General features: G+C 50.6%; 7 protein-coding genes across 8 annotated transcripts; 4 read left to right on the forward strand and 3 right to left on the reverse strand.

The window, feature by feature from the left end:
* Nucleotides 1-377: 377 nt before the first annotated feature.
* On the reverse strand, nt 378-1,422 carry L3040_004015 (uncharacterized protein; the record flags this gene model as incomplete). Its single annotated transcript, XM_066156634.1, has 5 exons — nt 378-404; nt 493-517; nt 609-873; nt 997-1,081; nt 1,411-1,422. 5 exons carry the CDS (start codon nt 1,420-1,422, stop codon nt 378-380), a joined length of 414 nt encoding a protein of 137 aa, XP_066012209.1.
* Nucleotides 1,423-4,868: 3,446 nt separating this feature from the next.
* Nucleotides 4,869-8,336, forward strand: L3040_004016 (uncharacterized protein; the record flags this gene model as incomplete). Its single annotated transcript, XM_066156635.1, has 4 exons — nt 4,869-5,267; nt 5,318-5,686; nt 5,736-7,549; nt 7,598-8,336. The coding sequence occupies 4 exons, from the start codon at nt 4,869-4,871 to the stop codon at nt 8,334-8,336; spliced, it is 3,321 nt and encodes a 1,106-aa protein (XP_066012210.1).
* Nucleotides 8,337-9,338: 1,002 nt separating this feature from the next.
* On the forward strand, nt 9,339-9,853 carry L3040_004017 (uncharacterized protein; the record flags this gene model as incomplete). Its single annotated transcript, XM_007294166.2, has 2 exons — nt 9,339-9,550; nt 9,682-9,853. 2 exons carry the CDS (start codon nt 9,339-9,341, stop codon nt 9,851-9,853), a joined length of 384 nt encoding a protein of 127 aa, XP_007294228.2.
* A 2,082-nt stretch (nt 9,854-11,935) lies between these two features.
* On the forward strand, nt 11,936-12,406 carry L3040_004018 (uncharacterized protein; the record flags this gene model as incomplete). Of its 2 annotated transcripts, none has more annotated exons than XM_066156637.1 (4): nt 11,936-12,010; nt 12,067-12,115; nt 12,216-12,280; nt 12,359-12,406. In XM_066156637.1, the coding sequence occupies 4 exons, from the start codon at nt 11,936-11,938 to the stop codon at nt 12,404-12,406; spliced, it is 237 nt and encodes a 78-aa protein (XP_066012212.1). The 2 variants fall into 2 exon arrangements, with proteins under 2 accessions (XP_066012212.1, XP_066012211.1); XM_066156636.1 differs by having other exon boundaries at nt 12,070-12,115.
* Nucleotides 12,407-13,593: 1,187 nt separating this feature from the next.
* On the forward strand, nt 13,594-14,376 carry L3040_004019 (uncharacterized protein; the record flags this gene model as incomplete). The annotated part of the gene is made up of 1 exon (XM_007294168.1): nt 13,594-14,376. The coding sequence occupies one exon, from the start codon at nt 13,594-13,596 to the stop codon at nt 14,374-14,376; it is 783 nt and encodes a 260-aa protein (XP_007294230.1).
* Nucleotides 14,377-16,056: 1,680 nt separating this feature from the next.
* L3040_004020 (uncharacterized protein) lies at nt 16,057-17,294 on the reverse strand (the record flags this gene model as incomplete). The annotated part of the gene is made up of 6 exons (XM_066156638.1): nt 16,057-16,078; nt 16,165-16,299; nt 16,461-16,768; nt 17,010-17,049; nt 17,104-17,123; nt 17,178-17,294. The coding sequence occupies 6 exons, from the start codon at nt 17,292-17,294 to the stop codon at nt 16,057-16,059; spliced, it is 642 nt and encodes a 213-aa protein (XP_066012213.1).
* A 666-nt stretch (nt 17,295-17,960) lies between these two features.
* Nucleotides 17,961-20,112, reverse strand: L3040_004021 (uncharacterized protein; the record flags this gene model as incomplete). Its single annotated transcript, XM_007294170.1, has 3 exons — nt 17,961-19,840; nt 19,891-19,928; nt 20,000-20,112. The coding sequence occupies 3 exons, from the start codon at nt 20,110-20,112 to the stop codon at nt 17,961-17,963; spliced, it is 2,031 nt and encodes a 676-aa protein (XP_007294232.1).
* Nucleotides 20,113-23,764: the final 3,652 nt, after the last annotated feature.

A 23,764-nucleotide genomic window follows, 5' to 3' on the forward strand; every position in this document is an offset into this window, starting at 1 on the left:
CATGTATAAAAACTTCCCAAAACTCCCGCGGTCCCGCTGAAAATGCTGCAAATAGATATCGTCGCATCATAAAACCCATACCACCCCGGGAGACCACATTCGCAACAGCTCCCATGCATCGAGACAGATATCTCGCTTCCAACCGTTCCAGAAAGCTCAAAGATGTGAACAGCCGTTCTTGTTATAGGCCATGTTTTGAGTGGAGTTGTTGCGATTCAGGCTCGAGGCTCGTCTCCGGGATCCCCTTGGCATAGCGATCCCCCACTCAGAAACAGCCGCCGCTTTACGGGCGCCTGTGGTCCTGTCCATCTCGTAGGAAATCTGCCTGAAATTGTGTCGCTGCAGATCGATCGTGAGTAGAGCTAGTCATCGATTATCTAGAGACCTAGGGCGCTTCCTATTGACTAGGAGTTGTTAGCGGTGGACTTTAGTAGCAAGACTCGAGTGAAAGATTGGGAAAAACCCGATCTCGCCAAGTTCAGCTCGACTCACCTTATTACATCGAGTACCCTCCCACCTCATCCCATCCCACCATCGACGACGTCGAATTGACCCATGGTGCCACCGCGTCATCAAGCAACAGCTGGTTCCCGCTGTCGTTCACGTACACCCAGAACAGACTGGATATCCCCTTCGTCACAAACTGAATCACAAACTCTGGCATGAAATATACCACGCCGTACAACATAAGACTGAACATCGACAGGACGAAGGCGTTCAGGACAATCTTTTCGGTCGGCTCGAGCATGTAGAGGGAGAATGTGACTTCGTACTGGTAGTACCACAAGCGCAATTTCTTTTGTAGGGCACCAAATGAAGATCGGTCTTGGTTGTCCTCAAAGGACGTCGGGCCGGAAGTAACGAAAGACATGGCTGTCGATTTAGATCAGAATGAATGCCCGACTTGGAAGAGACAGTAATTGCGCGAAGGGAGATAGAGACAGTGCTTGCTTGGATGGTGGATACAAATCCATCCCGAGGGGAAAGTCAACGTACATATAGTGCAGGGCGACACGGCAATAGGCTCTTTGTATACATCCAGGTCAAACCTAGTGCCCTGGGACGGCGGCGCCGGTTTTATCTGAAAGTGCCACGCCGTTGTAATGCCTTATCGCATGGATAGATCGGCTGGGAGGGGGGACGAGCGATCGCATGAAAAGATGGACGTTGTTCCACTTATACTTTTAGTACTAAACCTTGTGCAGTGCTGTACCAGTAACAGGCCGGCTGCCGGCCTTTCTTTTTTTCCCGAAAGCCTTGGTGATTTGCTTGGAAGGAAGCCTCGATCTTCGGCGTCCGACACATTATCGCCTGTGGGACGTTTTATTTCTCTCTCTTTTTTTTTTTTTTTTTTTTTTTTTTTTCCCCCTTCCCTTTTCCACGTTAATCAAGACATTCTGCTGGCTGTACATGAGGATTCATGGTGGTGGTGGATGTGATACAAGGGACAAGGCTGTTGTTCTGCCTCTTGAGACGATCGTGTGAAGGATAGGTATCTGATCGGCGATGAGGTTCTAGCCGACGCAGGTAATGCTGGCGAATGTCGGATGTATGCAAAGCAAAACGTTATATACTACGTATGATGTCATGGTCGCTAGGATGTAAATGTCAAGGGCAAGGAAAAGAAAGTTGCGATCAGATGGACGAGATGGATGAGATGGATGCGATGGAGGAGATGGACGAGATGATCCGGTGGTCAGATGGTTCGGCAGATTGAACGGCAAGACACCGCTAGGGATGCTTAGCCTAAGTCATAAGGCTATATCACATGACATTATACACCCAAGGATTAAGTACAGTAGATAGTAGGTAGATATCTTCAGATCGAAATTACCTCAGAGTTGGGTTAAGTAGGAGTCGCAACAGACAACTCACGACTTAGAGCCTATGACGCAACAGTAATCTTCGGGATATACTACGTACTAGTACTATACAAGGAGGTCTCACGTAATGAAGCAGACCCCCACCAAGTCCCACCCCAAGACCGCGCGAAGCTTGAAATACCCAGCATAGTTTCAGCACTACCGTTTCTTGGAATAATTCTAGATCTTCATGCCCTCCGAAGGATGGAAAGGCTCCACACTATTCCGAGATCGAGAAGTGATGTTGGTAAACAAGCAAGCCCAGCGAAGCGAGGCTACTACTACCCTACGACACTTACTCAATCTCGCTCGGCTCCTTATCCAGAACAACTACCATCAGGCAGAATGAAGAAATACTTGTATAAACACGCAAATTTTATTTGCGACGGGTGTCCGTTACCTAACACAAGGACCTCCGTAGACCAGAAGAACGATCGTCGGCCATAACGCTATCACGCTACTCTCTCGCTATCAGCGTCCCTTCTCTCACAGCTTCTCTCCATTCTTTGATACGCCGGGTTTAAACGCATCCAATGTCAAGAACAACATAGTCGAACGCGAAATCGTTCAAGTTAAAGGTTCCTGGGTTGACGATCCCGGAGACCGAGCAGTCGTGGCATCGTCGCCATTCCCCCACCTTCCAGATAGCCTACCATTTTCAGATGGCCCCGGGCTGGCATCGATTTGATCTTCAGTTACCATGTTGAGTTACCATGAAGTGCCGCTCCGCCAAAGTCGTGATATCGAAGTATGCTGAACGAGCGCCACGCTACATAAGCATTCTAAGCCTCACGGGAAAAATGCTCCCCGCAACTCTAGCTAGATGCCGCAAGCTTGGTCGAAGTGCTGCTAATCCATACGCGGCCGCTCTTCGATGCCGACTGGCAAGTGGCTGACGGTCCTCATCGCTGCGACTAGAGCAATAAAATAATGATACTGCAGATGAGGCATGGGTGATTTTGCAGCGAATATGTCACGGTTAGGGCATTACTGAAAGAGGAACCCGTGACTTAAACGACCGCAAGAACGGTCGAAGAGAGAGCAAAAGGAAAGAAAGATATCCACGATGGATCTTTCCTGGCACCGAAGACCCATGGGTTGTTGAGGGTCGAGAATGGTCCGCAAATTGAGGAGACCTGGTCTGTTTCAATCAAGACGCATAATGATCTGTGTTCACCTCTTTGCTGTAGATGATGTTCAATACATGGAGAGTATGCATCGGATCGGAATACCGCTGGCCATGCTTAATAGATGCGTGCAGAGACGATTCGTGCACACCGGTGCTCGATCGTTGGATGCATCATACCCTGGAACTTCAAATAAGAGTTGGTCGCAGCGTGCTCCCACTTCCGCTTCTCTCTCGCTGATAAGTTCTTGATCGTGGCATCGAGGTCAGACCCGGCTTGGTGGGAGCGATCGTCATAAAAGATGGTAATCAATTGTACCCATGCCGGCATGTAACACATCATGCTCCTTCGGGCCATATCAAAGGGCCCAATGTTTGGAATATCGCAGGACAATTCCTCCCGCAAGGCTAGTTTCTGGACTCTGCTCGCGGAATCGCATTCCAAAAATCTGCGGAACTTCTCTTCTTGTATCATATAATCAGTGAGGTAGATAGTGTCAATGGTGAAGTTGATGAATGTACCAAAGTCGTACGTAGCGTCTGTTCAAGATAGGTATAATGCACGAGACTCTCGACATGCGTGAAGAATCGGCGGAATAGGCTGATTGGAAACCATGCTCCCTCTGAATTCAACGACACGGTGAACTTTTGGACGGAGATCAGATAAGAAAGCGCGTTCCCAGATCAGGAAACGAATTTCAATCGGAAGTTTTTTAAATTTGCAAAATTTGCTATTGAGATGCTGCATATAGTCCGACTTCATTTGCTGCTCATGCAGCAGCTGCTCATGGAGTTGGTGGAGGTGGGCTAGATGGTTTGTTTTCATCTCAAAGGACAGGTGAGAATCAGCGAATCCTCCAGGCAAAAGACCGAGTCGAAGATGCATTTCATCGAGGTCTCGGTGGAGGTGCTTTTCTTGGGCAATCTCTCTTGCTCGGTGATCCACCGGGAAGAAGTTGATAATCTTCATGGTGGTTGGATGGCCGTTAGCATGCTACCTTGATTTCTAGTAAGGGCGCGTCTGGTGACACTCTCAAATGGAGTCTCCAGGCTGTTTTCGGTTTCTAATTGAGGTGATTAGTATCTGGTAAAGGGTATCTGGTAAAGGAGGTTTAGAAATTGAAACCTCGGAGTGAAACCCGGAAACCTCGAAACTCCTTTCGAAACTTCGGTATCAAGTCTCTACTAGAAATCGACCTTCAGACTTCCCCTAGCAATCTTAGACCTTGTTTTAAAACCTCGATCTATAAGAAGCGAGGAAAAGCAAGTCCTTAAGTCTTTGATTTGCTCATTTCATAAAAGTCCTATTCTTTTAATTATAATGCTAGATAGCGGTCGCGGTTAATTATGCTAAGGATACCTACCTGGTCCGTACCAAGGTAAAGTAGGACGAAAGACCCTCGGCATTGCGAAGTAAGTGTACCTTCGAAATCGGACTCGAGAGAGTTACCAAACGGAATCGGAAATAAGACGCAAAATAGTTCTCATAACGAAAACAATTTCAAGGTTTCAATTCTTGCATTTCTTCTTTCTCCCCAAATTACCAGACGCCACCTAAATTTTATCAGAGCGTGATTGAAATGATGGAACTGGTTTAAATGGATTACCAATCTGATAGATGTGCCTGACTAAAGACTGGAACTAGCCGGGGACATTCCTTGATGTGAAAAGAAGTCTTGCTTAATGTTGGAAAGCACTAAGACGCCGGAATATTCATTAATCCGCTCCCGAGCTCAATTAATCATTGAGTCGGTCGCGTAACGCGACATGGACGTGTAGACGCGACAAGAACCTCAATCCCTCGCCCACTTCACAATTGTTTACTTTCTTCCATTATCCTCCTCAACAAGCTTCGCAGTTGAAGCTGTAATCTCTTGACTATGGCTCCCTCCAGGCTTCCGCAGAAGAGAATCCTGGGCGATACAACCAGCGCTCGACGAAACATCCCCTCCTCTCCTGCATCAGTAAAGAAGCGCAAACTCGAACAAGCAGAACCCACATCGTCGCCCGCGACGAGATTCAAGAGTTCCCAGAATGGACCTCAGGGAAGGCTGGGCTCAAGTCAGCCCAGTCACTTCGAGTCAGAAGTTTTGGAGAAGATGACCCAGGACATGGCCGGCTTGAAAAAGAACAATTCAGAGAAGGATCAACAGTGGGCGAGACCAAGTCTGGCAGACTTCAAGGAAGGCCAAGACAACCTCATATTCCAGCAGATCGAGTGCGAAGAAGGAACTTTGAATGGCGGGAATGCAACAGTCAAGCTGTTTGGTGTTACGGAGGCAAGCACGTCGAGCCTTTCAGACTGCCCCCGACTGACCAAAACCCGCAGAATGGCCACTCTGTTATGCTGCACGTCACCGACTTTCTTCATTACCTCTATGTTGCTGCTCCAGTCAATTTTACACAGCGCGAATGTGATGGATTCAAGGCGTATCTTGACTCCCAGCTTGCACAGCATCAACCGGCCATCCACTCAGTGCAAATTGTTCTCCGAGAGAACCTGTACGGATTTCAGGGCAATCAACAGAACCCATACATCAAGATCACTGTCACTGATCCAAAATTTATCAACAAAGTCAGGAGTACAATTGAGGGAGGGACTGCGAATTACAAGGGCATGTGGAAGGGAAGTGGAGACGGGGGCATCTTGACGTTCGACAGCATTGCATACGTTTTACGATTCATGATTGACTGCAAGGTGACTGACTATCCTTCTTTATGTCACTGCCAATGGCTAACCATGGCAGATCTTGGGAATGTCTTGGGTTGAGGTTGCAGCAGAAAACTACACAATGATCCCACACAATGAACGGCATTCGAATTGTCAAATCGAGGCACACGTTTCGTACCGAGATCTGATAGCTCACAAGCCGGAAGGAGAATGGGCCAAGATGGCGCCTCTCCGGATTCTTTCCTTTGATATCGAGTGTGCTGGTCGCAAAGGTATCTTCCCAGAAGCCAACTACGATCCAGTCATCCAAATCGCCAATGTTGTCACAAGATACGGAGAGAAAAAGCCATTCGTACGGAACGTGTTCTGTTTAGACAACACCAGTCCCATCGTCAACACTCAGCTTTTCGAGTTCAGCAGCGAAGAGAAGATGCTCACAAAATGGAGAGATTTCATGGAGGAGGTCGATCCGGACATCATAATCGGCTACAATATCTGTAACTTCGATTTTCCATACTTGCTTGACAGGGCGAAGCATTTGAAGGTCAAAGATTTTGATAAATGGACCCGGCTGAACAGTGCGAGATCAGCTGCGAAGGAGACCAACTTCTCCAGCAAACAGATGGGCAATCGAGATACCAAAGCAACCAATACTAATGGTCGGCTACAACTTGACCTTTTGCAGCTTGTACAGAGAGACCATCAACTTAGAAGTTATACCCTCAACTCTGTCTGTGCGCAATTCCTCGGCGAGCAGAAGGAAGATGTGCACCACACAATGATCACGGAATTATTCAATGGTACTCCAGAATCCAGGCGGCGTCTGGCAGTCTATTGTCTGAAGGATGCGTATCTGCCCCAACGACTGATGGACAAACTTTCATGTCTCGAAAATTACACCGAAATGTCAAGAGTCACAGGTGTACCTTTCAACTATCTCCTTTCCCGTGGTCAGCAAGTCAAATTCGTCAGCCAGCTGTTCCGAAAGGCGCTGGAGCAGAAGCTGGTAATTCCCAATCTGCGAACAGACGCTTCGGATGAGCAATACGAGGGAGCCACAGTCATTGAACCGACTAGGGGCTACTACGATGTGCCGATTGCAACTCTTGATTTCGCCTCTCTATACCCTAGTATCATTCAAGCACACAACCTTTGTTACACCACACTACTCAACAAAGCTTCCGTCGAGAAGCTAGGTCTCGTCAAGGATGAGGACTACATTGTCACCCCGAACAATGACATGTTCTGTACAACGAAACAGCGGAAAGGTCTATTGACTCAGATTCTGGAGGAATTGCTGACTGCGCGTAAACAAGCCAAGCGAGAGCTTGCTGTTGAAACCGACCCCTTCAAGAAAGCTGTGCTGAACGGTCGTCAATTGGCTCTGAAGATCAGTGCCAACAGTGTCTACGGTCTCACTGGTGCAACAGTCGGAAAGCTTCCTTGTCTTGCCATTGCTAGTAGTACCACAAGCTATGGCCGTCAAATGATCGAGAAGACGAAGGAAGAGGTCGAGAAAAAGTACACTATCGCCAATGGCTATAGCCACGATGCTCAGGTCATCTATGGTGATACCGATTCCGTCATGGTCAAGTTTGGTTGCAAGGAACTTGTTGAGGCGATGAAGCTCGGAGAGGAGGCGGCAGCGTATGTCTCCTCTAAGTTCATCAAGCCGATCAAGCTTGAATTTGAGAAGGTCTACTACCCGTACCTGCTGATCAACAAAAAGCGTTATGCTGGGCTATACTGGACAAATCCTGACAAATACGACAAAATGGACACCAAGGGCATCGAGACAGTCCGGAGAGACAATTGTCGGCTGGTACAGAATGTAATTGAGACTGTACTGCGCATGATCTTGATTGATAGGGATGTACAGGGTGCTCAAGAGTAGGTCCTACTCCTCGCAAAATTCAAGACACTACTAACAATATCTAGCTACGTCAAGGATACCATCTCAGACCTCCTCCAGAACAAAATCGACATGTCTAAACTCGTCATCACCAAAGCCCTCGCAAAAGCAGACTACACAGCCAAGCAAGCTCACGTTGAGCTTGCAGAACGCATGAAAAAGCGCGATGCAGGCTCAGCCCCCACCCTCGGCGATCGAGTTGCCTATGTAATCATCAAAGGCGCAGCAGGCGCCAAGAACTTCGAGCGCTCCGAAGACCCTATATTTGTTCTCGAGAATAATATCCCCGTCGACACGAAATACTACCTTGACAATCAACTTGCCAAGCCTCTGGGTAGAATCTTTGAGCCTATTCTGGGGGAGACGAAAGCCAACAGTCTGTTGGCAGGTGATCATACACGCTCCATCTCCGTCGCAGCGCCCTCTATCGGTGGACTCATGAAATTCGCAAAAAAGACATTCACGTGTATGGGGTGCAAGAAGCCCCTCGTTGGCAAAGACGAAGTCGGCGGCGCTGTCTGCTCGAATTGTGCGCCTAGAGTAGGAGAACTGTATCAGAAGACTCTGAGTAAAGTCAGTGACTTGGAGGTGAGATTCGGGCGTTTGTGGACACAGTGTCAGCGGTGTCAAGGGAGCATGCACTGTGAGGTTATTTGCTCGAGTAAGGATTGTCCAATCTTCTATATGCGGATGAAAGCGAAGAAGGACGTGGAGGACGCGGGGAAGGAGCTGGTGCGATTCGATCGTGATGCTGCCGCCTGGTAGATTTCACTGCCACGAGATCCGATGCGGAGTTTATGGAGTTGGGACTGGCCTTAATGCTGTACGATGGGTGGCACGGCGTTTTGGGGACGGAAGGCAGGCAGGAAGGTTATATATAACAGCCATGCTTTGTTCCATCTGTAATTAAGATCTTCGCTACCAACTGCATAATACTTGCACAACATCATATCATATCACCGCCTCCTTTCACTTTCCCCTTCATACACGCCTCTTCTTCCCATCTACTACCCCCAACCACTTTTTTTTATTTTGCAGCAGCCCTGTCCTCTCCAACCCCCATAGCCGCCTCCACACCCCGGTATCCTATCCGTGGACCCCTCCCACAATTCCACAACGTCAATCAAACTCCACACAATTCCAGCGCACACGCACCCAGCTTCAGCGCAGCTTAAACACTGCAAGAATCCATTGCGCATTAGCAATTTAGTTGGTCACCTGTTAGCGATGTCTTTCACTTCATTTCTCTTCTTCTTCTTCTTCTTCTTTCTGGAGGTCAAATAAAGTGTGTATGTATATGATATGAATATATATGATCTGATATGATGGGAGAAGAGGGGTGTGGGAGAAGGGGAAAGGGGAAAGGGGGAGGTGGATATTCAGTGAGTTTCTATACGCGAGAACTACCAGTCACGGTCACGTCGTAGTGATTCACACGTGCGCAAATGGCAGCAGCGGGAACCACCTCGAGTGTCACTTTAGGCACGAGGAAACATTTCTAGAGCGACCACATTTGGCTCCCGCCCCTCCACGATAGGGCCGACCGTATGTTGGTCGTACAAAGAATCGCGTCCGGGCGCATGCGGCCCGAGGTCTCTTTCCTCCTTTGTTGACCAGCGGATGCATCAAGCGAGCCAAGGCGATCCGAATATCTATTTACTTCAGCTTTATCACCTCACCAGATGCTTCCGCGAAATTGATCACCGACCGCAGCCCTTTTCACACCAACGCTTGATTGTCAGGATAGTCTATTCTTGCTCGCTGATTATGGCGTCCCACGATCAAGAGATGCGTGATGCACCGGCCCCTCCTCAAGCCTCTCCCCCCCCACCGCACCCGGGACGCAGAATCCCAAAGGGAAAAGGGCTCAAAGCCCAGCCTACGGCCCTCGAGAAGATCCTGCAGGGTAAATCCGATGAGCTGAGTGTTGAGATCGGGGTGCTGGATCATAAGTATGGCGGGGACCCGCTTGGTGATCGGTATGCTGCTCCTCCCTTCCGACCCCACTTTCCGTCGTGGCGATGTGGAGGTGCACGGTGGAATTCGGGCGTGAGGAATCTGTTTACAGATGCTCATGGGGTGAGATTGTGGGCTGACCGTGTGGTTCTAGACTTGTGGAGATACTGCAGCTGACGTCGAGATTGACTGGCACGAATCGTGAGGAGACGTTGCGGAAGATTATTCAGGAGGATGCGATCTTGAGAGGGTTGCGGTCCAAGGGGATTACGGGACCGGGGGATGGAAAGGGGGGTAGTCTGTCGGTCTGGGGCCTGAATTTCTAAGAAGTCGAGAGGGTATGCATGATTTGCATCGTGATGGCGGTGGGCGATGTATAAGGAAATGAAAGCATGTGGGTTATCGTCGGTGATTTGGGCGGGAATAGTGTTAGATATTGAGGGATTCATCATACTCTCGTGGAAAGGCTAGCTCTGGATATACCGGTTCTGTGATAACATACTTGGATCATAGCACGCCTCTCAGGACAAAGTGATACACCCTCTTTGATATTATCTTCTTCTCCTGAATCAACAAGACGGACTCTAATAACATTCTACACTACCCAACTCACTTCTGCTCTACCACAGACCCACTCCCTCACTCGTCAGGCTCTTATGCCCCGTATCACAAACCAATGCTCAATGGTCACCAGAGTTACCAGCACACTTAATACCAGCTTCAGCATTGGGACATATAACGTTCATCGCCATCTAGATCAGATTTTCCCCGACACCCAGAGAAGGCTGCTCCAGGAGCAGCTCTCCACTACAGCCGCGCCCACAGCTCAAAGTCGAGCCATCGTCGACTATCTCCAATGCCGAGCCCGCGAAGAAGCAGTTCTGGAGTCTCTAGAGCCAGCTCTCTGTTTCTCTACACTCGCTGATACCTACCCTCGTCCGGCTCACCGGCCACCCAAACTGTAATCTGGACCCTCGTAGATTCACTACTCGGCCACCGGCCTCATTGGTAATGAACACGAATCACGCTATGGAGATGGCGTATCGAGAATAGCGAGTCATGAAAAGCATGGTGGTCACAGGAAACGCTCTCATTTGCTAAGTGCGAGGAGTCCCATCTCCGTTACTCTTCCATGCAGAGATCGGAAACCGAAAACGGTGGGAACAGCGCAGAGCTTTTGTCGTATCGCGCATGGGCAGCATGTTTAGCAACGCAGAAGTCGATCAAGGCGGCTGCTTCACGACCGAGGCTTTTCTTCCTGCCGGGTCATGCATTTTAGAAATTATGAGCCAGGAGTGCAGAAGGGGGACGGGACAGGGTGATGTGTGCTAGATGACGCGGGAGGCAGCAGAGCCCCGCGCGGAAGGGAAAGAGGAAGTGCTGTTAGAGGAGCACTTGAAGAGAATAGACAGTATATTTTTCCATGGTATAGAAAAAAAGAAAAAAAGAAAAAAAGAAAAAAAGAAAAAAAGAAAAAAAGAAAAAAAGAAAAAAAGAAAAAAAGAAAAAAAGAAAAAAAGAGAAGGGCTGTTGCCGTAGCAGAAAGGACCCTTTGCTACGTCTGATTTCCTCGGGAGCTTAGGCTTAAGCGAGGAATGGTCGAACAGGCAGGTGCCAAATGTCGTGCTCGTCGAGCAGCAGAGCATCGTCGTACAACATACCGGCTGCCCTTATATGAACCCAAGGTGCGGGCACTGCCTGCACTTGCTTACCTACTGTGCCCCGATGGTGGATAGTCTTCCTCCGAGGGCACTCCCACAGGTGGGTGGGATCGCATTGCAGAGGTACGTGTGACGTGACTTTTTCTGGCTAACATGCTGCATCCGGCGCTAGTTGTAGCCGAAGAAACCAGTCTCGAAGCCGTGCAATTAGAAGAGCACCAGGAGAGATGCCTGAGATCACCAGGATCGTTGAGGAGGCGACGGTTATGAGACCTGCACAACTCAAATGTCTCTCTCTATCTCTGTTGATGTCAAGGTCTCCAACCGGCTCTTGCAAGCAACTTTCGCTCTGGCCCGATTCTGCTACGTCGCTTCCGCCGTAGTTGTAGAAAATGAACGAAAATACGCCTCTCTTACCGTTGTCGATACAAGCTTTCGAATCGCATCACGCAGATTTCACTTCGTCTGCCCGGGAGTGGCAGATTTCTGCCCCCCCCCTCGATCATGCGGCAAGTGAGATGTGTTGCACGACATCCACCCCGCTTTTCAACATCCCGCTTGCCACAGCTAGGGCTCCCATGGTGAAAAGCTCTCTATATATACGACAGCCGAGTCTTTCTTCCATTCTATCCCGTCCGCTTTGCCCGTCCAGCATCTCGGGATTCACATACCGTCCCGCGCGGCTCCGGATTTCTCCACACCAAGCGACCCGTCTTTCTCGTCGATCTGCCACGCCGTCCTGGCACCATGCGTCTCTTTCTCGGCCTCGCTGTCCTAGCCGGCCTTGCCATCCCCCGGCCCACCGATGTCGAGAAGAAGAAGGTAAGCCCAGCTTCGCTTCTCCGATCCGAAGATGCTGCTGCGGCTGACATGGCCAGGAGGGGGCCCCCGTCGACGTCGCAGCCAAAACCTGCGGTCCGGGATTCAGTACGAACACACACACACACACACACACATACACACACATCCCCCCACCCCCTCCCAGGAGGATCACAGGAAGTCCTACTCACACACCTCTCTACTCTAGGCTGTCTAAAGTGGTGCTGTGCCCAGTCGGGATGCAATGGATACCTGCACTGTGACGGGTCTTACGTGCGCTGGCTTTCTCCCCTTCTCGCGCGCTCTAGCGTGAGCTGCGTGTATGGCTGCTGACCATGATCTGGGGGGCAGTGCCTATCAGTCCTCAACGAATGCGTGTGCAACTGCCGGTACAACTAGGCGGAGAGCTTGGAATCAGTGGAGCCTACTATCATCCTCAGCACGATCCGTTCCGAAGCAAGATCTTGTTGTTTGTCGGTCCTTTTTTCCCCCTCGGGGCAACGTCACACGCGAGATTGGAAATTCTTCAGTTCCCTTGACCCTCACGACTCTTTACTTTCTCGTCTTTGTGTTCAGGTAGGTGGTGATGCGTGCATGCGATGCTTACTCGTCCAAGATCACAGTCTTCAACATCGTATTCTCTTCGCAAGTCCCTTCTCATCGCTACCTTCCGTTGCCATGACCCCTTTCTTTCTCTAGAAGTTTAGTGCTGTAAAGTTCTCGTCCCATTTAAAATATATATATATATATATATATATATTCGATCGGCCTTGCCGACAAAGCCAGCCGAAGTTATCAAGAACAGCGGTATAGCAAACACCACCCCCGCTCCACAACCGACAAAACTCATCGCAGCCGCCATCCCCAGAGTGATGGATAGGTAAGCTCACCGAAAACAGCCAGGATTCGTAGCCAGAAAACCGGAAGGGAAAGGTCTGTGATAGACCAGACCCCTTTGCTTGCTTGCTTGCTTGCTGCTGCCAAGCCGAAACCTGAAGAGATACTGACCGGTGGCGGGAAGGATGACACTTACTTACTCATAGAAGCGGCCCGGGAGAGCGGGGAATGGCAATCAGGAGTATATATGGGTGAGGCGTGTCCGTCTGGCTGCGGCTCGGGAATAACGATAGAGAGAGAGAGAGGCTTTGCTGCTTGCTGCTAACGGATACCACGGGGGGTTTTTAGAGTAGGTAATAGAGGAAGAGATGAATTGGCAGGCATAGATATATACATATATTCCACGAAACATCCGCCTCTGCTGCGCCACTGAAGAGACAGGAAAAGTCAACGAAATGACCGAGTCAGCAGCATCTAACAGCGTGTGAGTAATTCAAAGCGGAAAGAAGAGATCGAGTGATGAATACTATTATTCACAAGAGCAGGAGAGCAGAGCAACGCTTTCATAGCTGTGTACGTAACCCGAGGGAGTCAGTCCCCTGTTTCATTTCTTTTCGTGCCCCTTTTTCCAATCCTCTCGAGTTGTTCTCTCTCGATCGATATCTCTGCATCTGGCTATGAGAACAAACATTAATATACCACACACACAACGCGTGCTCTGGCTTCGCCTCTGTTGAGTACCGCGATCGATGCCTCTTAGGCATATCATTGCCGAGAGAGTGGCTGAGGTCTTGGAGAAGAAGACCACGACCAAGACCAAGACAGAGGGAGAGGGAGAGATGCACAGGCCGGCTGCACGACGAGGAAGACGTGGAAATGACAGCGACGCTCCGTCTCTGACAGAGTGGCTCGTCAGAGCCGCTATCCCCGTCGTTGGAAAAGCCGTGCGCGACGCGATCGGAAGGCATCAGGAGGGGCCGAGGGAAGGGCTGAAGTTCTATGACGATGACGATGAAAATGGGAGTGGAGATGGGGATGGGGATGGGGATGGGGATGGAGCTCAGGCAGATAGATTCAGAGAGAGCCATCGCCAGCGCCAGCGCCAGCGCCGGCTGCGGCGCAGACGGGGGAGGAGGAGTAGCCCTTTTGGGTACACCCAGGATGCAGCCCTGGGCCGGCATGGATATGCAGGCCGGGAGCCGCACGTCTCGTACGGTGGCGGCCTGGAGGCGGATTGGGAGGGGTATATTGGGGATCGGAAACATGGTAGTGATGGTGGGGGTGGATCTGGAGCTGGAGCTGGAGTTGGCGTATTGGATCACGGAGCGCTGCAGGGAGGGGATCAGAGACGTGAGCAGCTGAAGAGGAAACACCGAAGCCGAGAGGAGCGGAGGGGGAAGAAGAATAGGAATGTTGAGGACAGAGATGATGGAGAGCGCTACTACGGACGTCGTCTACGTGAAGAGGTAGTCCACGTGTTTGAGGAGGGTGCGTGGGAGCTCGGACCGTCTTACTTTATGATTGATGCTTGATACTTATAGCAGGTACGCGAAACTGAAGCGATGCTTTGGGAAGAGCTCGAGACTAGGGTAGAGTGCACCTCTCTCCAATCTACTGGCTGTTGTAGAACGACCACACTTGGAATTAGATTTGGGTTTTCTACACGTTACGAGTCAGACCATCGGCTACATCGCTCAATCCGTGACGCTGTGGTTTATGAGCGTCCATCAAGGTCCCAAAACCAAACCCAGACTCCCAGGACTCGCTTACTCGCACGCCCTTCTGCGACGACCCTGCGCGACTATCTATTCGTAAAATCACGAGAGCGCATCAAAGGTCAAGTAAGAGAAGGAAATGTTCTCAAGCAAGGTATTGAGATCAACCAACACAAAAGGTAAAGGCTGAAGGTACTCGAGAGCTGTACAAGCAACAAACGCAAGGAGGACGGCCAAGGAGCTCCAGGTTTGGGGATCGCGAATGTAAAGGAGAAGCGATTCCGAAGGGCCTCGGGGAATACCTTTCCAGTAAGGGAGAGCGACCGACTCCTCTTCCGTCCTTGCGTTACGATCTCCGAAAGCGGCACCGTCTCTTTCTTTACAGTAACGGCAGCACAAGAACCAGCATTCCTAACGTACCTAATGAAGTCAGCATCTACACTTCGAGAGTGATCTGCTCCAAAGCACCCCATCCGCCTTTTCCATCCCGATGCGCATCAACGCAAACCAAGCACCATCAAAGCATCTCTCTCCGTCCCAGAGCAAAACTTCACAAGCCCTTCCTCTCTCGACCCAGGAGCAGAGAAGCCATCGCTTCACAGATTAGTTTTTTCCCGAGGAACGACAACGCGTCCCGTCGTACGCTTGCAGCTTTATCGATGGATGAGCTCAGATAAACGGCGCGGGAATGTCAAGATGTCAGATGTCACCGGGGCGCTACGGCACCTGGCCCGGTTAACCAAGGGCTTCTTCGCAGGCTCGCTAGAGCTTCTTCTTCTTCTTCTTCTTCTCCTCCTCCTCTGCGAGAAATCGCGACCCACGGTCCCCGTGCCCGGTCCCTTGCGCTATCAGTGAGCCGCTGCCACATCAGAGTACCGGTAGGTACGCAACGGCCATTCCAGGGGAGGAATCGCCTTGCTATCGAAAGCTGGGAGGGAGTAATAACCGACCGAAGAGTTCAGAGCCCTTGAGAACATAGTGATAGTCTGAAGAATTACTAAGTGATTGTAGCTGTAAAAATATCTGGACTCTTGATTTGCAGGCTTTGAGCCAGTTTTTCAGTCGGAACAGTGGAGTTGACAGGGCTTTGAGCCATTCAGAAACTACCGCTTTACGATTTTGGGGGCGGAACTGGGCGGGGGTTGAGCGTGGTTTGGAATACTACTATCTGCGATGTATAGTGGCTTTTTCTATCTTGCTTTTGGACGTGGATTTTACCGTCATCACACACAGTCCTTTTACCTTTGGAGATTATGATGTTGGGTAGAGGCGCGACGTGGAGGTGGGAAGAGTTGAAGTGATAGGTGAGTAGACTCTTGCATCGTTTTTTGTCCTGGTGCGAAACAAGTGCGCTCGCTGACTGACTTTACATACGTATACCCTCTGACTCCTGATCTGACAGCCCGTGTGAAGCACCGGATTCCAGCTCGCTCTCGATACAGCCTGCGATCTCCCACCACCACCTCTTCTTTCATTCTACTATTCACGTCTGTCCATCTAGAATCTGGTGAACGGCAGCCTGGAAGGATCATTAGCGGCACTTCACTTCAGCACTGGCTCAAGAAGAGAGAGAGAGAGAGAGAGAGAGAGAGAGAGAGGACTTGCCACTTCCCCCTGAGCGTGATATTCGCCCACGTAACGCCGTCCTCGTCAACCTCCTTCTCGACCTTCGTGCTGAACGCAATCGCAGACATGATCCCGTCGCCGAACTTCTCATTCATGACAGCCTTATAGGCATATCTACACCTCGGCATCAGTCCCAACCCATCCAACACCAACACCAGCGTCTGATCCACCAATGCCCTCCCCTGCCCCCCCCCAATCTCGTGCCACCCGAGCCACTCGCACCCCCTCTACTCAACCTCGCCCCGGCATCCGCAAACCCAAGGACGCAGACTCACCCATAGTTCTGCACAATCTCGTACAGCCGATAGATCAGCGGCTCAACGGGAGGCATGGGCCCCGCCCGTCCCCGATCGGGGAACCCCCCGAGCAGCTGCGCCGAGAGCTTCCCCTCGTCCACGCCCAGGAGGGCCGACAGTTTCTTCACGTCCTCGGCTGACGCTGTCGACTGGCCGTAGAAGAGCGCGGCGACGGCCACCTCGGAGCGGCCCAGCTCCTGGGCGATGGACTCGAAGGACAGGCACTTGGTGGCTTTGGCGTCGAAGAGCGTCTTGGAGGCCGCGGGGAGGCGGTCGACGAGGGTGGTCTGCGAGGGGGGAAATTCGGGGTCAGCCCAGAACTCAGAAGATTGGCTTGAATAGACTGCTGGCTGGGCTTGGAATGATCGAACGAGGATCGGAAGATGCCCAGAGAGCTTTGCATATATCGCGAGGTGGTGATGCTATGATGAGATGCCACATCATGCCTTGCGGGGTAATACCAATCAACATAGCAACAGATATTTTTCTTCTTTGATTTCCTTTTTTTTAAAAAAAAAAAACACTCACGTCGAGCATAGCGATATTGTTTCTACCAGCCATTATCGCTCTCGTAGGTAAATCAGAAAAGTCCAGAAGAAGTACTCAACATCCAGGAACCGACCTAGATTCACGCAGAGACAACTACTGCTCAAGACAAGAAAGAGAAGGAGAAGAGAAGAGAAGCCCATGTTTTACATGTGTGTACAAGTATTCTTGGGGCGATCTCCGCCCCTCATTGGCAAACGGCACTTGTGACTTGTGTACCGCGGAAAAAAACGTCATGTCGACGACGATCGTAGTGCCCGCCCCCATTTTCAAAAGATCCCGAAGGAACCCCGCACCCATACGAATCCAGGCGACCGAGGCTGCAAGCACGCCTCATTCATCCTTCTAGACGTTACGTTCTTGTCACGCGACCAGAAGGAGTTATCTGGATCTCTTGCTCGTTGCAGTCGGGCTAAAGATCTCCCGGTCGCCCGTACTCGTTCCATCAAGTACGGTCGGTACCCCTACCCTTTCTTCACTTACAGCATCTCAAAATCTACTATTCAAACACTCTCAAACAATCCCCCCCTCTTATTTTAAAACAAATAAACATATTCAATAGGCACAAAAATCTTATCCCGCGTTTACATTCCCATCATAGTAAGACGTCCCTACCTATCATAGGACCAAGTCAGAGTTCACATCAGGACTTTCTACCGAGCCCCTTTCCTTAGCCGAAAGTATGGATGTTTATTGATATTTATATCCCTCAGCACGGCCCGGTCACAAATATCGCCATCACGCCAGGCAAAGCCCGTAATATCTTCTTATAATTATACTCCATGATATCGCTAAATTATACCCCCGCCCTCCCCAACTCCGCGTTAGCATCTCAAGTCCTGTGGTTCCTATGTACTGTCGTTTCACATTCCATGCATACCTGCCAAAAAGCAGTCGCAATTTTCTGTCGATATCCTGTAGTCACCTCATTCATCACCAGGAAATATGCGTCTCCTTCGCCCTCGTGTCCAAATCGCCCTGTCTCGCGCCCCGCGTCCCGCATCGCAGCGTCGCTTCGCGACTCTGCATATCGAATAGGATCTCCTTCACCATCACCCGCCGCTCGTCCGGCACGGTTTCCTGCGCTGCGCGTCCGCTGGGGCCCTCCCACGGTGACATGGTCGCCTCTTCGATCGTCATGATCCACTGGCCGACTCTACCGCTCAGTATTGAATCCCACATGCCTTCTCTCCGTGGACTACTCATCAGCAAGCGGATAGCTTCGCGGCGGAGTTTGCGGTCCCGACATTTGGTCGCGACGACAAATAACGGCGGTACAATCCCAAGATCGAGGGCAAACGAGGCCTTGATATGCATATACCCTTCGTCCTCCCCATATGCGCCAGGTTGGTGACTCGCTAGGCCAGGGAGATGATAGCCGGCTTTCTGCCGGTGCTTACAATCCCTCGCTTGGGTACCACATTTAGCCAGCGCCAAGACCATTTCCTCATCCAGGACAACCTCGCTGGCCAAGTCAACAATCACCTGGAATTGCGGCGTGAAATTGTCGAATTCCATCTCGGAGGTGCTGAAGCCCATCCGATATAGTATGCCAGTCATGAGTTCCAGCATTTTGAGGACGTTGATGCCGGCGCGCTCTGTATTGCTGACGCCTCTGTTGCGGCGGGTGAGAAAGAGAGGCGCGAAGGCGGCGTCCCATTGTCGGAGCTGGTCGCCAAAAACCATACCTTGAGACATGACAAAGCGCGGGAGGATGTTGTTAGGGCCACGATGGTAGGAGGAGAGCAGTTCGTTAAAACGCATGATGCGCTCGCAGAGAGAGTCGAGGGCGGTGCGCGCTTCTTGTGCGTTGCGAAAAGCCGAGGGCATAGGGGGATCCATGGGGTCGCTTGAGGAGTCGGAGGGGGAGGATGGGGATTGCGGCGATGTCGGGTCTGGTTGGGTCTTGGGGGAGAGTCGAATCACATATGGGTGAGGGAAATGGAAGGCCATATCGTAGGACTTGGCCTGCACTGCTAGGCGTGTGAATATCTGGACGAGCTCATCCTCGACTTTTTCTTCTTTCTTCTGCATAGTTGGATTTCTGGAGTCTTGCCGCCTCTCCTCGAGAAAGCCAAGTCCGTGTTGAATCTGCAGGATGGCGGCTTTGTGATCCCCAGTAAATGATTGGAAGCATGTAAACAAAACGATGGATATTAATGTCGTCCGCTCCGACCTAGTTTCCTGATTCGCGAGGGATTCTCTTAGCCGGGCAATCGCCTTCCCATACTGCTCTAATGCGAAATTATAATGGCTGGTAGGCACCGTGTCGAATGTCTCGGCTACCGGCGAACCTGGAGGGGATTCCGATGCCGACTCCAATGTTTTATACAGAGCTCCCAGCGCAACGACCGCGTGCCGTATCGAAGCCTCGGAATGACTCTCTTGAAGTACACTCCTCTGCCAGAACTCCGAATCGAAAAATCCCGATAGCTCGCTGGCAGTATGCGTCCTGAATACCCGGAAATATTGCCCCTCCTTCGCATCGAACGTGAGCCCGCCAGGGCTGAGTGTCGTCGGAGAAGGCAGCTTAGGGGTTTGCCGCGGGTGGACATGTGGTACAACAGAATTCGGGGTGACGGTAACCTTCTGAGGTTTTCGAACAACACGTGGGACTTGGACAGGACGATGACTTTTCTTCGGAACGATCCTCGCAGAGGGCAAACCCCAATTTGACGTCGACGAGGAGGGAGTCCATGATATCGACGTTCCAGCTGCGACGTCTGGCCTGGGGGCGATGGGGAGAACATCGCCCGTCCTCTTGTGCGCAGGGTACCCCTCACATTGCCGTGCTGATTTTACGCAATTCTGACCTGCGCCTATTAGCCACTTCCTCCCCGGCAGATGTTTGTCCAGCACGTACATTGCGGTCTCGTCTCGTCGCATTTGACTCGCCGGTGCCTGGAAATCTAGATAAGCAACGAATGTGTATGGCGGCGGCGGAGTTGAAGGCGGATGCGGATGCGACTCACTTGCAGTTATTGCAGCCCGTCTTGACCTTGGGCCGACTGGCTCTGCGCTGCTTCTTCACAGGCCCAGTCCCATCCTCTACTTTTCCCTTCTCATTTTCTCTCGGCTGATCCATCTCGGGTCATGCGCTGCTTCTATTCATTTCTTATCGCCGTCGTCGTCCCTTTTTTCTCAGGCCCAAGCTCATTCTCCTGCCGCGATGCGTGTCGAGGGGGGCGATTGCAACGCAGGCCAGTCGCGGTGCATCAGTTGAGAGCCGCAGAATCCGTGCTGGGAGTTGGGAGTGCGCAAGGTGCAGTGCATTGCCGGAACCAGGGACGTCGGCAGGTAGTTGTTGATTGAATACGAAGAGAGGGAGGGGGAAGAAGGACATGGAAGGCAAGGCGTTGCGCAAGTACCACCAAGAGGTGGTACAAAGCCAGGCAATAGCAGCTTGTACGATGGAATGTTCACGGGACTGACTGACTGGCTGACTGACCAACGGGGACGGGGAGGGCAACACCTCTGCAAGCAATGCGATGCATACTAGGTAGGATGTGCCAATTGCGATCGAGGTACAGATCCAAGAGGGGGGAGAAGGGGAGGGGGAGCGGAAGGGATGGACACAGGGTCCTCTTCAGCTTAAGCTTAAAGCACATCGGGGTTCCCGCTTGCGCTTGGAGCAAATCCAAACCAAACCAATCCAATCCAAATTGCTGGCCACGGAGATTTGGGTTGGTCAAACTCAAAGACAGCCCTATTGCGCTCCAGACCCGGCTCTTCTTCGCTTTATCTTATCTGTATTATCCACTTTTGTATTAGCCTTGCCCACGGGCTTTTCTTTTTCCTCTTTTGCCTCTGACCATTGGCTATTGAAGGTTGAAAGCTGGGTCAATGTTGAGAGAAGCGTGGACACCTACCTAGGTACCGGTATGGCGAGCACGAGAAGAGAATCATTTCTCGGTATAGCCATAAGTGCATACCCAACGCATCTTCGCAGGCTTTCTCAAGCCTATGATGTATATGTCAAGGCAGATCAAGTCCATTCCAGCTTATGCTTATGGCGTGCTGAACATGGCTGTGTATAAATCACATGGTGCTGTCTACTCATCCGAATCCAGCTGCCTTTTATTTTTCATTATCTCATCTCAATGATTCTCTCTCAATGCCTTTCGCAACGTTGGGAACAGCTAGCATCACCTGATCTCGTACCGCACTTGATAAAGGTTACAGAGGGGCAAAAAAGTCTATTTATCCATTTTAATCTATATGCTTCAATAAGTGTACTATACTAGTAACTGGGAAGTTCCTATAGACTACCCTCTCGTGCAAGATAAACGCCAATGATTAGGCCCACTCCCTGTGGCCTCCAAACACGTGACTAAAGGCCCAATGGCGCATGTCAGCTTTCCAGCTTTTTTGGACCGCTTTGTACTTCGACACCAAAAATGAAAAGCCTTGTGATAGATACAAGGACGCTTGGTTGCGGTGTGTTAGGTGTGTTAGGATTTCTATTTTCGTTCGTGGAAAGGCTAGCTATCGGTCTCTGCAATTATTCCAAGGATAGCACAGCTTCATACAATTGTAAAGATTGCGGATGATAATCGGAGGCTCGGCGTACCAACCATGGGATGATCGTTGCCCAGATTCGTTCCATCTTTTTTTTTTATTTTTTTTTTTTTTTTTTTGATCGCGACTATTATCAGTGTTTTACTAGGGGTTGGCGCTGCTATCTACAGAGTGTTTGATTTATGCTCAACGGCCGGCGACAGCTGATTTGGTGACGGTCCAACTTGCACGAAGCCTTGCCGACAACATCTTACGCATTCGTTGTATGAGTAGGCAGCAAGAATGCTGCTCCTGCTAATCAACATTATCACCAAATGGCCTCTCTATCTAATGTAGGGTCAGTCATCCGCTTCGGTTCGCGGCCTTGAGATCTCGATCTCAAGATAGGCAATGCGAAAGATCGTGATCTCTGGAATGGGGCAGCCCTCATTCATCGGACACTATTCCGAGCTTCCTTGAAATGAAAGCTCGATGATGATGATGATGAGAACGGGATGCAAGACACGCCTAGAAAGGTAAATTATGCGAGTTCGCGAATAATTCGCGAAATGGCCCCCTATGGGATGGGATGGGATGCCAAGTTGTTGGTGCACGCGGTGCCGAGAGCCAAAAGAATACAGTCTGGATTGGGAATTATGGAGAGCAGGTTAGACGATGGTGGAAGATCGAGGCAGCCAAGATCGATCTCGGAGGCCAAGGCATTCTTCAGCCGTGTCTATGGGTCCTCTCCGTTTGGCACCCTCGAAGATCGAAGTCGGAAGAGCGAGTGAAGATTGCACCATACCGGTCGGTACTTGTTTACGCATTCATCCTATATGTATTGTACACCGCTCTATCACTCACTCTGACCCTTTGCGAGTGCCAATCATGTTGATCGCAGCACTCGGCAGTATACAACTACCGGTATATCTACGTACAGTCTGTCAAGACATATATATATATATATTAGTTAGCTGGCTGGCTTCGGAGTCTGAAATCGACATCCACAAGTCCGACTGAGGCATTCTCTCGAAACCGTATCGCCCGCTCGCCATGCTTCTTCCTCTATCTCGTCTCTCCCTCTACCTTGAGAGTTTTCCTTTTCCTTACGGAATCCAGATTCTCTTTAAAGTTTTGATCTCTGAACCTCCAAAGCCTAAATCTGAGGCATGGATTGCCCAATCGCAACCTCGAATCTCTCCATTCGGTCTCGCCGTCCGATTTGAGTACCAAGCTACGAAGAACTACGCCTACTAGTACTTGTACACGTACGTAGTAAGACTAGCTCAAGGCTGGCGTCGGATCCAAGTGGAAACCCTTTTTTTTTCGCTACTACTACTGCGCCGGGCGAAGAGCTGCTGCCAGTTGGCGGTGCGTCGAGCGAGATGAGACTGGACTGAAGATGCGACTCGTCGCGAGCTCTCCTAACCCACCCTCGGGGAAATGAATCAACCACCACGTTGGAAACAATCATCCCAGAAAAGAACGCCAGCCATATATATCCACCCCCAACCTATTTCCCATTCGCTAATACCTACAAAACTGAACAAAACAGAACAAATATAAATAAATCAAAAGGGACCCCGTGCCGCACAGACAGCGGAGAGCGAGGATCATCCGTGTTTACTTACTTACGTACAGTAGTACAGTCCTGTAAGTATCGATGGCAGCATTCCCGATTCCGGAATCCCTGAGAATGCGTCCGGACATTTGTCACCCAAGGTGTCGGGTTCCCCCCCTCAAGGCCACGTGGGATCGAGGAACAGGGAGAGGAGTGAGTACGGACTCCTCGGTACGCGATTGCGATTGGGCGGTGGGAGAGGTCGAACGAGAGACAGTTGTCGTTGGATTGACGAATCGCATTTCAGACGAGGCTGGAGGAAACTATGTACCGGTATACCGAAGAGCCGTATGTGGTATGTGTGTATGTGTGTATGTGTGTGTATCTGTGTATTTATCATATTATCATATATGCTATACATACCGTAGATTAATATTAATATTTAAATTTCTCTGTACATGTAACCTCTTCTGCACATGCAGCACACTTGAAACCGGCAAATATCTCTCGATATCGGTTAGCTGTTGATAGCGGTCTTTTTTCCTCAATGGGCATCACATCGTCTTCCGTCGTCTCCTGAGTGCTTCTCATCGTACTACGTTTCGACCACACGTCGTCGAAGAAATAGGAAAAAAGTCAAGTGTGTTGGCCCGAAGCCGCTTACGGAATACCGGTCGAG

The sequence above is a fragment of the Drepanopeziza brunnea genome (assembly GCF_022702325.1).
Source record: "Drepanopeziza brunnea f. sp. 'multigermtubi' strain 214-2 chromosome Unknown ctg5, whole genome shotgun sequence".
NCBI lineage: Eukaryota > Fungi > Ascomycota > Leotiomycetes > Helotiales > Drepanopezizaceae > Drepanopeziza > Drepanopeziza brunnea.